The 18,775-nt window shown below is 42.6% G+C and overlaps 1 protein-coding gene across 1 annotated transcript in view; it reads right to left on the bottom strand.

Annotated features, from left to right (window-relative positions):
- The window catches only part of ME3 (malic enzyme 3), a 116,961-nt gene that overhangs the window by 16,997 nt on the left and 81,189 nt on the right, over positions 1 to 18,775 (bottom strand). Inside the window, exons 4-6 of the mRNA XM_039718713.1 lie at positions 17,941 to 18,016; positions 14,063 to 14,224; positions 11,250 to 11,353 (exon numbers count right to left, since the gene is read on the bottom strand). Of these exons, the coding sequence (XP_039574647.1) occupies positions 11,250 to 11,353; positions 14,063 to 14,224; positions 17,941 to 18,016 (342 nt within the window). The remainder of the gene's footprint in view (positions 1 to 11,249; positions 11,354 to 14,062; positions 14,225 to 17,940; positions 18,017 to 18,775) is intronic.

The raw sequence follows: 18,775 nt of genomic DNA, 5'->3' as shown, positions 1-18,775 counted from the left end.
GCATTCATAATTCAAATGGCTTCTTAATATGTGTAGTTGTATACCTATATGTACATGCATCTTTGGACTTCTGGCATGAGAAATTTTCAGTGGTGTATTTGCAGAGGAGCTCCGCAAAGCAAAGGAAACACTCTTTGTATTGCAGCTCATCTGCCACACTGCATCACAGCAAATCTGACTGCAAAGGGGACACCAGTTAACAGTGGTGTATTTGCAGAGGAGCTCCGCAAAGCAAAGGAAACACTCTTTGTATTGCAGCTCAGCTGCCACACTGCATCACAACAAAGGGGACACCAGTTACAGGGACACCACCAGGGGCCCACTTCAACTGCAAGTGGTCAAGAGATGACAAAAAAATCTGCTTGTAGGATCCCATGGAGTGAGTGTTTCACGGGGGGACCGAGTGGTTCATGATGTGATTTCACAGCTACACTTCTGTGCTTTGGAAATGTTTTTCTCCACTGAGTTGTTTAGCAGGAAACCAGCAGGCAATGACAGCTAGCGACCTGTAGAGTGAAAAGGCAGGAAATAATTGCAAACTTTCCATAATTGTCCAGTAATTTCCAGCTATTTCAAGGAGAAGTGTGCAGTTTATAAATTGGGTAATATTCAGACTGGTCCATATGTATATACATTCATCAATTTGTATGACTCTAGGCTGCAATAAAGCTTTGCAAATAAAATCTAAAAGGGCTATAATTACTCGTTTCTCACACATAAATGTGATAGGGCAGTGAGAGAAACTCAGGGAATGAGTAATGCAACTATTAGCAACCTCTGGGCTGCAGGCAGGTGAAGGGGCTGAATAAAGAGCTGCACTTTGTTAGACGCAGCATCACCTTACATATCTTCTATTCAGACTTTCCTCCTTTGCCACTGACATCTGAGGTAGAACACTCCTTCTTTAGTGTAGAAACTGATACTGGATAAAACATACACCATTTGAGAACTGAGGCTTCTGTCATGAAAAGGTCTTTTCACGGCACTCACAGTGTGGGCAGTCAGGCTCTTGTAGAAGGACCTTGAATTTTTATTATTATTGTTTTCCATTTCAATTATATCTGTCAGTAAGGAGACAAGGATAAGCACATGCATTATGCTCCTTCATTTTTCCATCCTGAGAATCTCTCACTTGATAAAACCCCTGGTCTCAAAAAGGGACAAAGGTTGGCTCTAACACTTGCTTCCCATTCTCTGCGTTTGTTTTTAGAAAAGGACCACAATGGGGACAGAGCTTTTAGTAGGGCCTGTAGCAACAGGACAAGGGGTAATGGTTTTAAACTGAAAGAGGGCAAATTCAAACTAGATGTAAGGAAAATACTTTTTAAAGGGAGGGTGGTTAAAGACTGACACAGGCTGCACAGAGAGGTAGTGGATGCCCCATCCCTGGTAACATTCAGAGTAAAGGTAGAAGGGGCTCTGAGCAACCTGGTCTGGTTGAAGATCAGCTTACTAATGGATGTTCCTCTTATTCATCACTTGGATGTGTAAGGAAAACATGGCTAAGAGGGAGATGACACAGCATCCCGAATATCTGCCAATATCTCACAGCAAATAATTAGCAAATTTTTATGCAACTTCAGTTGCTATAGAAACTATTTATTTAACACCAGTCTTATTTATTGGTATCACCGAGGAAGTAACATTCCTGACTTGCTTAACAAAACCAGTGATCTCAGCCAGCATTAATGTACATGTGACCAGCTCTGTGAACTCCTTCCTCACTTCACATTTGTGGTCTGCAGCATGGGACAGTGCACAAGTTACTTCTATTTTCATCTTTGATCCCTGTTTATTAAGCAGAGCACAAAAGAAGTATGTTAGCCCATAAACACTTAATTTCTCTTTCCACCCCTCAGTATGACAGGACAGTGCTGCAGTGCAAGCTCTTCTCACTAAGGTATTTTGTGAAGATTGTGCTCTTTTTCACTGCAATACATCTACTGAGCTTTTTAAAGTATGAACTCCATTTTTGAGCTTATGTGAACCTTTGAATAACGTGAAAACTAAAGTTTTCATTCATAAAGACCACAAATTGGTCATGGCAAGACTGATGACTGGATGCTTTAAATGAAAGAACCAAGTATTTCGGATTCACAGTTAACGATGGGAATCTCTTAGTCCTCAAGGGCTACTCACTATACTAAAGTTTTGAGAGAAATTTAAAGAACTTGTGCTACCCAGTGTCACTGAAATTAAACACAGCTGGGCAGCTGACTTACTGAGTTGTCTTAGAAATCTACCAGTTGATCCTGCTGCCCTTTTCTCGTGGTACTTTGGCAGCTGCGTGCGGTGCTCCATCCAAGGGTGACCAGAGCAGACTAAGGATGAACTTAGCAAGGAGTTTGAACAAACCAGCTGCTGGGGCCATGTGCAGTAAGATCTTTGTGAGCATCAACATGATGAGTCAGTTCTACTGTCCCTCCCCCACAGCCAGCATTTCAATATTTGTGTAATTCCTTTCATCCCGAAGGAATTCAGAGCTTTCTACAAAGAATGTTTGGGTTGCACCCAAAAGTAAAATGTAGCCAACTTGGGACTAGAGCACAGAAGTCCTCTAATATGCAATAATGCTAAGAAAAGGTCCAGCTTGGGTAAGATGGTGGAGAATACTTGGTACTGCACAGGAAAAGGGTGACCCAAGAGCTGCTACATGTGCTGGAATCTAGCCAATAAAATGCAGTGCAGAATGGGATTTCTTCTACTACCTTTACATAACTAAAAGTTGGTTGTGTAATGCCCAGCTGTGTATTGCCCAGCTGGACAATTCTGACTGCCCTCTCAGACCATGGAGAAAAAGAGCATCTCCAGTAGCAACTTCTTTCAACGAGTCTAAGTGAAAAATGGAAGTAGGCAACATCTCTGGAGATGCCTTTTTTTTCAGAGTATCTATAAAGGCAGACTATGATGACCAACCTAAATTTAGATATCTAACTTTAGATACCTAAATTAGGAGAGGTAATCTAATATTATCTAATTATCACAGTTGGGAAGATCTGGTTGGGAAGATCTTAAATATATGTCATGCACCTTAGGTCACTGGCTTATCACCCTTTCACTGCAATACTATGCTGCCCTTCAATGTCTGCAATTTCTTTGTTGATGTCTGCAGGAACTACCCTGCTCCATCCCTTGTGTATGGTGTCCAAGTGGTCCCCTGTCAGCAAGCACAGAAGTACTTGATGAAGTGAATTATACTGGCCAATCTTCCTCCATCATAATGTTTTAAAATGAAAACTCATTTTGCAAAATTGTGTTTAATTGGAAACATTGCATTTTCTACTAAGAAACCAACATTAATTAATTCCTTTGGCAGAATAATTTTTTATGAGGTATGCTTTTGTGGAACCTTCTGTTCTGTTTAATACATGACATCTCATATGAATACAGTCCCAGTTAGTACTCACATACTTGCTGTCTACAGGTGCAGGATGCCTTTTAATAGGAAGAGTGTTCATAAAGTGAGTATTTGAGCAAGGATTTCTGAAGATCCCTTCCAACACATTTAAATATTCTTAAATTTGAAGTAAAAATTGATGCTGGCCCTGCAGAGAGACTTCAAAACTGCTGTGATAGGAAGAGACTCTTGAGGTCAGTCTGCTTGGCTGGTTGTCAGTTCTCATAGATTCTTCCACTGATCCATGTGACTCATCTCCTAACTTTCAGCTGAGAGCCCTGAAGGAGATTTGGAAGCAGATCAGCAGGTCACATCAGGACTGAATGTTTTCCAGTCCAGGAAAGGCATAGCCAGCTAAGGTTGGCTCTCTTCAGCAATCTCATCCTGACTGTCAATGATTCATCTTCTCTAGAGCATTCTATGATCTTCTTGGCATGGGACACGAGTAGTTAAACAGCCAGGATCTGACTGCCTTTATCTACAAGGAAAGCTTAAATGTACACTATCAGGATTTCAGACTGATAAGGTACATTGAAACTGAGCAAGTGCCACAGTCCCGTGTGGTTTCTCCCATTTCTGTTCTTTATCTCCCTTTAAAAAAAAGGAAGGTTGTATTTTTGGAATGGTTTTGGGCTCAAAGTGTTGCCATTCCTCTTGAGCACACTGCAGTTTGCATTTCATGGGATCTCTGCAGTTCTATGACTCCTTGTGGAACTGGAGCTCTCCCCTCAGCATGAGTCATTCTTACAGCTGTAGGCTGTCAAGAAGGATCCTTGGACAGAGGTGTTTTTGAAAGAATTCAGACATGTTGAAACTTGTAACTGGTTACACTACAAGAGGCATTATTTAATACTGTCACCATGTCTCCTGTTGGCTGCCAGACCACCATCTGGGGGATCCTGTTCTCTGCCACTTCTGGAATTAATTTACCCATTTTATAGAATTGGAAACAAAAAGATACAGTTTGTCAGTTCTTCCTCATCCAAAAAAATTCACTGGTCTTTCAGGCAAAGATTACACTGCTGTCTCATTAGTTTGCTTATTTCATGGTTTTGTGCCACAAATAATTATGACCCAAATTCTGGCTCTCATACCTTGCAAAAATCTTCCTGTGGAAATAGCCTCACTGGGAAATGCTTTATAGAATGGTCCCATACACTCATTTTAGTCCAATCTCCAGCCTTTGCCTAGCAAATCTTGTACAAACAGTACTTTCAATGAAACAATACACTATTGATTAAAATAACAGTACAAACTGTCACCCTAATGAAGGATGACTCCAGGAGCTAAACACATATAAAATTATAAACCTATTGTAAAAATTATCACCTGAAAATCTTTATTAAGAATTGTTCCCTTTTCCTGGGAAACACACAAACATAGGATTCATGCTTTGTTTGTAGCTGTATTGTTGTTCTGGTACTGTTACTATCCACCTAGATCTACACAGAACCCCATGGCTGCTCCAAGAGAAAAGATGCTCTCAGCAAAGTCTGCACCCCTGCAGAGAATGATACACATTTCCCTTGGATGGCCACCTGGAACAAGTGGTGGAACAAAAATGTGGAATAAAAGAGCATGAATCCCAGAAAAGGAGCAATGATTACATTGTTTTTAGATTCATTATTCAAGAGCCTTCTCAGTTGCCTAAACAGTCTCATTATGCATTTTTTTCTTTCATCCTCATTTGTATGTACCTCTTTGAGTTCATTCAGACTCATTATAAGCCATGAGGTCAGAGAGGAAAGAATTAATGAGGCAAAAGTTACCATTTGAGAAGCATTGACCAAAACTGCCCAAGTCAGAACTTCAAGGGTGGCCTGAGGACCTATGCAGTGCCTTTGCTGACCAGTATCAAAAGGTGGGGTTTTTTTTGACAATGAGGAGGGAATATAATATATTCTTACATGTATGCATGCATGCAAAAAAAACCAATCCAAAACCAACCCCCCTCAAAAAAACCCCCAACAACAACAACAACAACAAAAACCTATTTGCAAGAAGATCCTGTTCCTTTATAGAAAGAATAATAAGAAAGAAGTTCCAGTCCTTGTCAGAATTTAAAGTTTTATAGCACTGCTTTCAGCCATTCATTATGGAAGGAATCTGCTTTGAGGAGCTGCAACTCCTTTCCATAGTCTTAGATAAAACCAGGCAGAGAAGAAATAAATTGTCCTTGCCCTCGTCATCTTCTTATTGCTGCTTGAAACACCAGCAACCAAATTCTGATTTCCAAGGAAAACTAAATTATCTGTAAAGAAGCCCATCATCAGAAAAATATCATGCTTGGCAAGTGCTCAGCATTTAAGATTTGAAAAACAAAGTCCACTCAAGCAAGTAAAACAAGACTAGAACCTGAGTCTCTCTGGTGTCCTGAGGCAAATCTCAGCATTAAATTGTTACTATGATACTTGTCAGGCTTTTCATCACACCAGCCACACATCCAACCATCTCACCAGACCCTGCCACACAGTTCCTGACCGCAGGCTAGGGGTCACTTTGGTCAGGCACCTCCTCAAGAGGCCAGCTGGGAGCAGCCCTGTGAAGGACTTGGGGTTGGATGGAGAACTGAATATGCTCCCAGCCCAGAAAGCCAGCTGGGCCAGGATGTGTCCTGGGCTGCATCCAAAGCAATGTGGGCAGCAGGGCAAGGGAGGGGATTATGTCCCTTCTGAGATCCCACCTGGATCCAGCTCTGGGGACTCCACCACAAGAAGAATGTGGACCTGTTGCAGTGGGTCTAGAGGAGGCTATGAAGATGTTCAAAAAGGGCTGGAGCATCTCTCCTACTGAAGACAGGCTGAGAGAGCTGGGGCTGTTCAGCTGGAGGAGAGAAGGCTCCGGGGAGACCTTGAAGCCAGTACAAACTTCAGAACTCTGGGTCCTGGGTTTAGAAATCCCATGCTAGGGAGCTGCATCACAAACCCAATGGGACCTTCTGCCTGCCTCACCATCATCTTAGGCTACAGACAGTTTCTAAATTGGGCAGGAGTCTCACTGGGTTTCTGCCAGCATAAACATAGCCACCATGCTCTGAGGCACAGAGCCTGCTGTGGATTCAGGGAGTGCTGCGTCAGTAAAAGCACTCCTTGAAGCACAAACATATCAGGAAATCCCAGAATTGTACATTTTGGAAACTGGGGGATGTGCTAAGGATTGCTGTTCTTAGTCATATGCCAGGGCATCTGCTATGAGCTACTGTTAGAAACAGGATAAGGGGCAAAATGAAGTTAAGATCAATTACAAAGGTCTTGGGGATAAAAGAATCTTGAAAATTCAGTCAACTTTCACTATATTCTTTTTAAGGGAAAATCTTAAACAACTATTTTGCACTCCAATCTCATGACTTTGAAGCACTAAGACCAGAACTAATGGCTGCTGTGACCATTTTAGTGCTTTTATACAAAATGACATCATCCTGCTTGTAGCTGGTGAGAGGAAGGACTGCAGCTGGAGCTACAAGGCTTCTCAGGAGCAGCCAAAAGCAGGAGATGCAACCACATTAGTGCTGACCCTCATATGTAGCCTTGAGCTACTCTCTGGCACACACCAAGGAGCAGAAAGAGCCTCGCCCTGTATCTTCTGCACAAAGAGATCTTCTCCAGCTGCACCTTACCGAAACTGCTGTAGTTCACCAGAGGAACCACATCACCACCTGGTAGAAAAGCCCAGACAAAAGCCTAGAGCAGAGGACTCTGTGACATCTGTAACTGCATTACCCTAGTGGACTTGAGCTCATGGTAATAAAAGCCTCAGTGATCACTAGCAGCACATCTGGAGCTCAGTCATTCCTCAGTAGCAGAAAATCAAGCAAATGAAACCTAAATATTGTTCCTTGACTTAAAATATCATCCAGTGTCTTAAAGCAGATTACAGACGCTGGCTGATGATCTTATCTCACATCAAGCCAGGACAACGTACAGCTGGGGTGGCTCTTCCCATCTCCATCACTTCTCCCTCATGAATGCTGTCAGGGTCCCTCTGGCCATGGTAACTGGGGTAGATGGGTAAGGAGAATATTCACCTTGTATTCCATGAGGGCTGGATCTGGTCTACACAATGCCCAGGGCACTAGTGATGGTGTGCAGGCCTCCTAAGAGACACACAGATGCTAGGGAGTGACTTTGAGTATTAGCATGTGTGAGGGTTTTTTTGAAGCCCAGTTTCAGTGCCTAGAAACTGGTGCCTAGAAAATGAAGTCTAATCTTTCAGGATCGATTAGCTAAGTTAACCAGAGCATGTGAAGAAATAACATGGGGTGTACCTGTACTGGTGATTTTATTTCTGGAAAATGCTGGTGAATTTGTGATCCATGACCCTCAAGAACTGCTGAAACAGAGGTGGCTTCTTTTCAAAAAGGTTCTGATTGTTGAAGAGCACATGAGACCTGACTTGTTATGTTTGTGAGTAAAAGTACTGGGAAGGCATTAGGCAAAGAGAAATCAGGTATGCAACACACACAACGAAAGAGAAACTCAGCAGAGGTATCTTTCTTTTCCATCTGAGCAATAGAACACTTGATCTCCTGGTGCCTTCTGTGCTCTGCCTTACAGCACAGGCTGACAGAAATCTTGTTCCCCTGGTCACTCTGTTAATAAGCACTGATGGGAAAGGAAAGGGGAGTGCAGTTGTGACAGGTTAATGAGGATTCTGTGACACGGTTTGCTGGCGTGGGGAACTGCATCTCGTAGAGTCTCAGGCTGCACATTCCACATCTGCCAGCCAGTGACTGAGGCTGGAGCTCTAAAGGGAAGATGGAGTTCTGAGACAGGTCTGGCCCCTTGGAGCATGATGAAAGCTACACAAGCATTAATTTGATCAGATATTCAAGCTCCAGAAACTCTGGGGTTTATTCTGATTATAATTCTTGGACACTTAAGGTGAATACTTATTTCAGCCTAAAGAAATGTACCAGGTTAAGAGCAGAACTGACTTGTTCTTTGCTACAGTAACTGAGCAGATGGAAAACTGAAGCAGTTCATTTTCCCATGTGAAGAATATTGCTGCTCACAGCAATTTGTCAGGCTGCTTCATTCAGACACAGGTAGGCTCAATGGGCCAAATTTTGCATCTAGTTGCTTCCCAAGAGGAGCAAAAGGCATGGCTTAGAGCTGTTGTTAAAGAGCTTAGCCATTTCACCTGTTTTAGATGAAAGAGTAATGAATGGTGGTCTAGACAGCAAGAAAACACAAAAATTTATCCACATGTTCCAGAAAGAGCTTTTCTTTCTAAAATTGCCCAGGGTGCCCACACTTTATTTCAAAATACTGGAACTGCTAATTCTGAAGCCTCTGGCACACGCCTCATTTCATTACTAGGTGGTTATTATGAGACCAGGAGTCCTTTCTACTGACTGTATGGGTCTCCAGAAACATAAATTTGACATCTGTTTGATATTATTATTCCATTACAAGATTAAATCTTCACTCCCTTGGCTTTCTTGTGGGCTCCAACACATTCCACTTCAGTGACAAACGTCCCTTGAGCCAGCAGTGCTTTGACAGGGTGGGAGGTGCCCTGCAGAGGAACTGACAAATGGTTTCCATAAGAAGTTAAAGTACCCTCTGGAAGTAGAATTTCTGCATGAATATCAAGATGAAAAGGAAACCCCCAAATTGCAAGGGATTTGTGGTGAAAAACCAATAGCTTCCTCCCCAAGTAACTGAATTTGCATGTGCCATTACAGACTTGCATAAGACATTGCGGCAGCTCATACTCACAGGTTGCCTCAAAAGTGGAAGCAGGCTACAATAAAGCTGCATGTTCTTGACCTTTTGAACACTTTCAGCTTCCTTTTGTAACAGAAGCGACAGCTCCTACTGGGTTGAATCCAACAAATGAACCTGCTTCATATGACTTTGCCAAACCCAGGCTGATAGCAGGATTATTCGCTGGCCCAGAGTGCATAAGGATCACACCCCAACAATGATTTAAAGTACAGTGGCGGTCAGGATGATAATACAGGGTAATGGCTCCTTCTGCTCTAGGATCTCCAAATACTTTACAGATGTGAATGGAGAAGTGCAAAGCAGAATTTCCCAGCCCCACTTTGCTGAGAGCTTTCAGGGGCCTTAATGTGTGCAAGGAATTCATCCTGGTTAAGGGAATTAGAAAAGCAGGGATAGGGGCCCCAGGAACTTGATTACTAAGTTGCTTGGATGAAAGCATTAGACATGACTTCACAGCCTCTCAAGATAAGAGTTCATTGTTGCATGGTCTTCTCCCATCAATGTGGAGATTAGCTCATGTAAACTAAACACAGGATAATAACAGCCAATCCTTCCTCTCCAACAGAAAGCACAGAAAAGGCAAATTATCTCTAGTGGGTGCAATGAGCTTTGCATTTAACACTACAAGCATAAATCTCAGAGCCAAATTTATGATGGCTGAGACCATCATCTGCTTTCTCATTATATTGTTCCCATTCTATCATCAACACCAACACTGCAATACCCCCATGGTCTTCTGGCCAGAAAAAAAGCAGGATAGGGTTTCCCTGAAGGATTAATTAGTGACTACAATGAAAATAAACAAAACCCCCACAAATCAACCCTGATGACTCTTAAATCGTTTCTACTTGTCTCTTGTGATTTCCTAGTTATATTTTACCAGCTTTCTGGCTTCTAACAATTTCTTCTCACTAGATAGTGCACAAAGCATCTAACATAATATTACAATGTAATCAAATGACATTTGGGCCAAGGTTCTTTATCAAATATAAAGAAGGTTCAGCTGTGACTGGATAATCCTCTGCATTTCTGTCCCTATTTCCTCTACCCAGAGCCAGCAGGGCAGGCACAACATGTAAACCCATCCTTCTCAGTGGATGGGGAGGTGCTGTGTCAGACACTGCTCATGGTGCCTCCTGCTTACAGGGAGACAGGGAGCTGTGAGGTGATGACACATGTACCACCCTCGCCTCTGTGCAGGAACACACACACATACAGCCTGGAGACACAGAGGGAAGGTCAAACATACCTCCTTCCCTGGGAAGCAAAGACAGGCAGCAATTTGCAATCAGGCACAGATTGCAAGCAGCTCTCTGCTGCTTCTTATCAGTATGATCTGTGGCTTTAGGAAATGCAAAAAAAGCCGCTTTGGAGGTTGTAGTTCTCCAAATATGAGTCTTTTTTTCCTTAACAATTGTCCTCACGGTCCTTCTCAGATAATCTCTTTGGATAGTCATGGAGAGTTGAATACATTTTATTTTATTTTTCAGAGAGAGGTGCACAGGGCTCAGGTGGTAGTTCTGCTCTTCCTATATTAAACTTCCTGGTACATCAGAGACTCTCTATCCCAGTTAGTGAGTATAAATGGAAGTATGCAGCTGGTCTGTGCTTATAATCCTGGCCTTCTCACTCCACAGCTTAAATCCCAGCAGGAAAATTATTATTTTTGACAAAGCCATAGAGAGGCAGTCTGGAGACTCCACTCTGTGTGAAGGAACACGCCATTGCCATTTAGATGATTTCCTTCACAATGGCATGAGGTAGAAACTTCCTTTCTAAAGTGTAAACAAACTGAAGTTTAAGTTCTGACTATGCTGAATGAGGCTCATAACTACATGACGGAGGCCAGATCCAGCCCACAGGACATATGTTTGACACCTCTGGCCTATGTGGATAGGAAATGCTTATAAATAGTCAGCCCCATTTCGGTTCTCTGGAGACAAATATTTTTGACACAGAGTGCTCAAGCACAAAGAGTCATTTGCAGACCACCCACGAGACTTGCATTGAAATGACCTTCCTTTGCTTGGATGATGAATTATACTGATGTTTATTTCAGGAGTTGCAACATTTGCTCTTAAATGGAAGCAGCCCGGAGGAGCCATGTATATAACCCCACTTACTTGCTGGTAACTGCCTGCATAAACTCATCAATCAGTTCGTCGTACTGTTTCCCACGAACCCTCTTGTGTTTCAGTCCAATATACAGTGGATCATTCAGGAGAGCCTAGGACACAAAGCAATTCTGTTGACATCATCTCTTCTGCAGATGGACAGAGATTTATGTCCCAGCCTACCAAAAATTTTTGTCTGATGTAGTCATATTATTTTACTTACTATGCCAGCTCACACGTCTCCTCCCAAGAAGGAAGTGTTTCCGTAGGAAGCTATGGCCTATCTTTTAGCATAAATAAAGTCAGAGGGATGCAAAGCTCTTGACTGCCTTGGGAAATGGAGCTCTGCATCCCCAGAACAGCTCTACCAAAGGCTCTCTGCCAAAGTTCCTCACTCTTAGTGAATAAAACTGACCCTGTGTGGGGGTGTTCACTGTGCATTCAGCTCTTAATTCTGCACTGAGGGCAGGACAGCTGATGACCACAAACAGTGCTTTGTGCAATGAAGACCACCTGATGTGACTTGAAATGATGTGTCATTTAGGCCTTTTAGGTGACAGCACAGAGTTGACCACAATCAATGATCAGATGGCAGAATGTTCCCAAAGTCTGCACCTGCCTACCACTCACCTCAGTTATCTGGCAGGTATGAAGTCAAGGTATTTTATACAACAGATTAATTTCTATTTTGGTTCCCAATAGGAACATAAATTCAGGCCATTCCTCCAAGGTGTTAAGTCAACATCCATAAGCCACCTAAAAAGGTCAGTGCAGAAATTACAGGACAAACACTAGCAGGAGACAGGTAGGCCAACACCTCTAAGAGTCACTGCAAAGGAACTCTACTTCCCTTCCAATTTCAAGAACCAAACTATCCATATGAGGGGAAGATGAGCCATCTCAAACTTATTTTCCTGCAGCCATATAACCCTAAATATTGGCAGGCATGCTAATATCAGATCTGTTTTTACAGACAGAGCTGTTTTCCCTTAGAAGGAAAGATGAAAGAGGTTTTCCTGTGAGTTTGATACATTAGGGCTCTGCAGAGCCACAGAAAGGAGAATCATTTGCATAACTTCACTGATTGCTCCAGGCCCTGCTCATGGAGTGCAAAATTCTGCCACAGACAAGCTGAGAAATGCCAAGCTCTGAAAAGAGACTGATTTGCTGAAAGTGTGTACAAAGTATTATGGACTGTCAGGAGAAGAAGCTGGCAACTGATGCTAGAAATATAATATAATGGCTGTATTAAATGAGTTCTACCTGAGATTCATGTGTTAGCAATACAGTCACCCTTGGCTCACCAGATGTTAACGGGCATAGATGAACAGGATGAATGCCTGTAAGAGGTATCTTATTAGTGTACTGATAAACAAGTTTACTTGTGGGGCAGGATGCTCCTAGGATGTGCTTACGGTTCAGTTAATTTGGGTTTATGCACAAGAGAAAGCCATTAAATAAATAAGCAAACAAATTATTTATATGGTGAGGAAATACATTGTTCATATTGCTGGAAAACACCAGCTTCTATATTTTAACCCCAGATGTGGAAATTGTCATCATAGAGAAGTTCCCAAACACATAAATTACATCTAATCTTGGGCAGAAGAAAACGAGTCCAAGACTGATTACCCTTGCAGAGGCCTAAAAACCATCGGTGCCACTTTGGATTTTAGTATCCCCTGTCAGCTGAGACAGAAAAAAGATGGACATGCCCTGTCAGATGCTTTTCATGGGAAGGGCACTTTTACCCAGGTTCCTCTGGGAGAAGCTCCAGCTGGGACGCTCAAAGCACTGGTGCCGTGAAGATCAGCACAGAGGATAAGGAAGAGATGAAGGATCCAAAATAAAGTGCAATGTTCTATTGACTGGAGACTGAGACTTAACTCCTGCTTTAGCCTCAGTGGGTCCAGACTACTCAGAGTTCTCCCTTTTCAGGAGACCATGAATCAGGCTGAGATGAACACACCCTGTATTTCACAAGTCCATGACAGGCTGCTATGCTAAAGGGTAACATAATCCTGGAGCCAAAGACCAAAGAGGTAATAGAGATTCTCAGATGTCACCTATGGGCACTGATTTTGCATTCTTTCATTCTTTTCAAGGGTCCAGTGTGAGAGGCTTGGGGCAGGATTGAAAGGGGTGCAGAAAATCTAGCTGTCCAGTGAGCATCAGAATGTGAAAATGTCAGCATTAATTCGTCTTTATACACACACTCAAAGGTTTTATGCCCCAGATTTTTTATCTCCCTCAAGAAATGTGTTCGGTTTACATGGGGTCATGTGAAGCACAAGTACATTTTATAAAAATGGGCAAGCCTAGGCCATCACAAATTGCTGTAGGATATTAATTTTAAAAAGACATGCTCACAGATGTCCATTCTGGCATTGCTGAAGTGTTTCACTTTGGCCTTTCCAGGCCAGAGTCATAAGACAAGAATCTGCAAACAGATGGAGTGCTCTTGTTTGGTTATCATGTGCAGTAACATGTGCAATCTAACAAAACAGTGACATTAATCATTCCCAAACCACTCACCAGGGATTCTCCATTTCTGGAATATAGTCATCTCTACACAGACATGAATATCTGCCTGTTCCCTCAAAATTACCAGAGGAACAATCATTCTGGGACTTCCTGTATGAAGCCTGTAAACTCACTTTGTCATGCTGAAAGGTGGAACTTCCGACTTCCCTGCAGTGCTGGTCTAGCCATCATCTCATTTTGGATGTCTCCAGCTTCGTCCCCACCTTTAGGGAACTGGCCCCAATTAAGCGCTAATCTTGATTCTTTCTCCCCCATCAGATTATGAAAATTTGTCTTACCTCGTTGTCTGTGCCAACATCCAGTAGGACAGGGAGACATTGCTGTGGGTTGACTCCACCACAAGCTGTGTACAAAGCAAGCTTTCCAACTGGGATGCCCATGCCGTAACTTCCTAGGTCTCCTAAACCAAGAATCCTCTCTCCATCTGTCACCACGATGGCCTAGGAGGATCAAAAGAGACTGTTGTATGGGGTTGCCAAGGCTCTAGAAGCAAAACCAGCTCCACTGTTTCCACACTGATGCCACTTTGCAGATGCATTGTGCAATGGATATTTGCTCCTTGTCCTCAACAGCATGTTAATTAGCTGTCAGCAACAGAGCGCTGCTATTTTTGGGGGTAGAGGTAGTGTGGTTAACAGGTAGCCGCTCACAGTGTGGGACAACAGCAGCTCTGCTGGAGAATACTTCAATTCACTGTAGCAGAGCCCAAGCAGCATGGCTTTTTGTGCATCTGCAGCTGTACTACAAGAAGTATCACAAATGAGATCTGGCCTTGATTTTTTAAATCTTTTTTTTTCTAGAAGAATAAAGTGTGCTTAGGAACTGCATCTGTGGAAGAAACATATTTCAGTGTCTTTTCTTATTCAACATAAACTATACACATATTTGAACTTTTTGCTATTTGCTTTTCCTTTGGAGTCAATGTGAAGTGTAAGCAATGAGAAAGTCTCTTTTTGGGTGGGCTCCATCTGGTTTTGGGTGTGTGCTCACTTCTTTACCACGCCCAGAGGATGCAGTTGGGATTGAAAGGCAGTAATGGGAATAGGGAAAGCAGCAAGCATAAGCACAGCTACAGGTTTATCCTGAAATTAAATGGAGTTAATATTCCAACGATGCAGAGAATAGTAAAACAAAATTAAGTTCTAATGAATCAAAATATTTCTCTGGAGTACTGATCCCCTTTCATCCAAATAAGTGTTCTCAGGCAAACCTAAAAACCTTTCAATAGCATTTAGATATTCATCAGAGAAGGAAAAATTCTTCAGCCTAGGATGGGCTGTAGCACTCCATAGTTACCAAAGTTCCTCAAGGTAACACTGACAAATGAATCAGAACAGAAAATAGAGCATGGGAGAAATGCATTGGTATTTGTAAGAGAGGGGGAACTGGATTCACATTTGTTTGTGGCTCTTTGGATTTGAAAAACACTGCAAAAAAGGGCACAGTTTTGGTGAGCACCTGATACACAAGGACATTAATGTTTTTATTCACTCATGTTCATATGATCAGAACTAATTAACAAATAGGACATTAATCTCTGGCTGAGCAGGGCAGATCCTTCTACCTGAAGGTAGGAAGTTACAGGTTTAACAGTTAGGAACCTGCTTTCTACTTCCATCTGTGATACAAATTTTCTTGATGACTCCAGTGAAGTCACTGTTATACAGAGGTTAGGTGTGCAGTTTATGACAGCCATCTAAATGGATTCTAAACTCATTTGACATCTGATGGGGAGACACAGAAACCTCCAGAGGGCATCTCCTCTCTCCAGCAGCCGTTTTGGGAACAGATGGATGAATTATTTCTCTTTGAAAAGCTCAGTTCCCTCTTCCCTGGCACTGCAGAAGGACTTGCAATATGAGACTAGGCACTAAGTCCCCAGGCAGCCGATATTAACGGAGATGACTCTGGACCTCAGGCTGCACCCAGTTAACCAGTGCAGGTTTGCAGTGCTTTAATAGCAGGCATGTGGCCCAGCACATTGGTCCAGTCTGTGCTGATCTCCATGCTGCCAAGGCAATGCAGTGAGGGAAGTGCTGCTGTTGGCATTCCCAGTTCTCTGCGCTGATTGCATGGGGTCAGCCTTTACAGGATGAACTGATACTCTGCATTGAATGAACCAACAGAAAACACTCCATGGGAGGGATTTTGAACAGCTCTGTACAGCAGTAATCCTGGTGGGGATTCAAGATCCTGAGTGCGCTTTTAGGGCAGGCATCCCACAGAAAGAGGAAGGAATGAAGGGAGGCAAGGCAGGATGGAAGGCCAGTGCAGTAGCTTGCATGGCAGCACACTTGTCTTGGAATAAAATACATGTTTCCTCACCATCCTTACTTTGACTGGCTTGAATTCATAGCTGCTAGGATGACACCCATCCTGTATGACTCTTTGCATTCTTTTTGCTTTAGCTGGGCCGTTGTGAAGAAAAGAGTACAAGACTACAAGAGTACAAGAATCAGAGAGAAAATTGTCAAGGGAAGGCACTCCTGAGGATGGCCAGAATTTCATGCAATATTTCTTCATGTCAGGATTCATTAGCCATCCTGGAAGAGACACAAAACCCCCACATTCCCACATAAGTATGGTTTCTTCTCACTTGTTCTGCTTATAGTACTATGATTCTTTCAAGGCAGCCCAGCTTTGACAGGAGACTTGAAGGTGCAGCTCATTAGAGCTTGGCTGAAGCTTTGCTAAGCTAAGCAGAGCACCAGCACCCTTGCAGCCCTTCTAGGCAGAGGATTCAGGGTTTGGCCCAGAGTTCCATTTCTAGAGTAAACACTGTTGCCATGAAGCCCTGATGAGCCAAATCTAATGAGCAAAATGTGGGCAGCACCTCCAGGTATTTCTGCCCTGTCTTTAGTGGGTGGTGTTCAATGGTGGGGGGTGTTCAGCCTCTAAAAAAAAAAACCAAACCTGGGTCCCTCTAGGGACTTAGACGCAGTCCAGGTGCCTCCCTACTTATCTCAAAATCTTGAGTATTCCAGTAGCCTACCAGTTCAGGCATGAAGAAGTCTGTGCACAAAGACACAGGGAACCTGTGCTGCTAAAATGAGCTGCCTTTGTAGTCTGGCAAACCTGGAAAGTAGATAGTCTGAATCTCTTTCATGGACCATTGCCTTTCCTATGGTCTGTTTTGGGTGCCAGAGGGGCTGTTTCAACAACAGCCTCTAATCTTTCTGTGCCAGTTTCCCCATCTGCAAAAACATTTCTATTAGCCATAATGAATTCTGCTCACAGTTCTGAGTTCAAAACAAATGGAAATACTGAGTTTGTTGGACAGAACAAGGACAAAATACCTAGCCTGCCTCTCTTCTCCATGGTTCCAAACACAAGTTTGTATGACTGTGATCACTTTTTCTGAAAATATGTTAAATTCCCATTTTTTTCCCCCTTAGAAATGGAAAATGCTTGCAAGATTTTCTCAGCTGCCAAACCTTTGTTCTGGGAAGAAGCAGATGAGTGACAGGGGACCAAAACTCTGTCAAAAGCCATGGAAATTCCCAGGAAGATGTACTTTCAGACTGATAGAATAAGGTGAGGTGACTGGCAAGACCTGTCTTAAGTGTTGACTTCATTTCATGCCAGGGACTTGCCCAGCCCTGAGCTCTAGTGAAAAACACTTCACAAGAACACTTTTTGGGTGGGGTGTCAGTAATATTTTCAGCTGCTGGATATCAAACATGATTTGTAGAGTTGCCAGTGTTCTCGATGCTGCATGACTCACTGGATTTGGGAAGGAGTCCTACAAGCATGTTAATTACAGACATATCTAAAAGAGCTATGGTAAAAATTAGCCACACAATTCTTCAATACACATATCTTACTTTTTCACTAGAGCCCCTTTTCTGTACCAATTTATTAACATGCCTTTTTTTTTTCATTGACCAAGATCCTGCGATCTGATCAAGAACAACTGAAAAAGTTGTTCTAGACTGCATACACACATTCTAAGAGTCTCTGAAGTCCCAGCTTGACTGAAAATTGAAACTCAAGTTCAGCCTGAAAATCATCTGAGGGAGAGAAGCATTCTTTGCTGGTCCTTTTAAACAGCCAGTTCTGTAAATGATGCCAAAATGGGATATTTAGTTCCACTAAATATCCCATTTTACACCAAACTGCCTGTAATTCCCCAGTCCACAGAAGACATGCCACATACCTTAACATTTTCTTCAGGCCAAGAGTTTAGCATTGTTGCAATATGGCCTCTGTCATGGATGGTGATAAACAATCCCCTAAGAGAGGAAAAGAAAAGGAAAGAAAGTGAAGAAAAATAAGCCTTGCAATAAAACTAGTAACTCCAAGATAAAAGAAAACAGGTGAACTTGAAAATGGAGGGATGTGAGCTGCTGAGCACAAAACCAGGCAACTCGCTGATATAAAAATGAGACCTCAAGGGACTGCTAATAGCAAGGTAAAGTCTCATTTTCAAACCAAAAAGCTCACCGTCCTTAATGGCAACTTCATTCAGCAGCCACCAGTGTTGAACATTTAACACTTGTGAAACATCTTTGCTTCAGGGAGCAAATTCTGCCTTAGTGCAGAAGAGTTTTCTAGTTAAAACAATTTAGATAAATGAAGTGGAGGCTGATGGTTTTACCATAAGCCTTGTTCCTCATTCTTTCCTGAGGAGCTTATAGCACCTGATCATCCAGACAGTGAAAGCATGATTCGTCTCTCCTGGCTACCAGGGTCAATGATGGAAATGATGGGAATGGCTACTCCAGAGATAGATGTTTTGGGTCACCTCTCTAGTCCACAGAACTCCAATCCAACTGGATCAATATCTGCCATGACATTTGCTTTGGTCAAGCCAAACCTGCCCTTGTGACAGTGTTTCTTTTTTCCCCACAAATATCTGATCCCAGTTTTTGTCATTTACCAAGTGAAAACAATGAAAAATTATGAGAAGTGAAACAGAAAATTAAATGTTTGGGTGTAACTTCAGTGTGAATTGTTTATATAGAAAATAACATAGCTGATTGCACTAAGGT

This window comes from Passer montanus, unplaced genomic scaffold (assembly GCF_014805655.1).
Source record: "Passer montanus isolate IOZ18808 unplaced genomic scaffold, ASM1480565v1 scaffold4, whole genome shotgun sequence".
NCBI classification, from domain to species: domain Eukaryota; kingdom Metazoa; phylum Chordata; class Aves; order Passeriformes; family Passeridae; genus Passer; species Passer montanus.
Note: the sequence above shows the minus strand (reverse complement) of the source record. Positions and strands in the feature narration are given on the sequence as shown.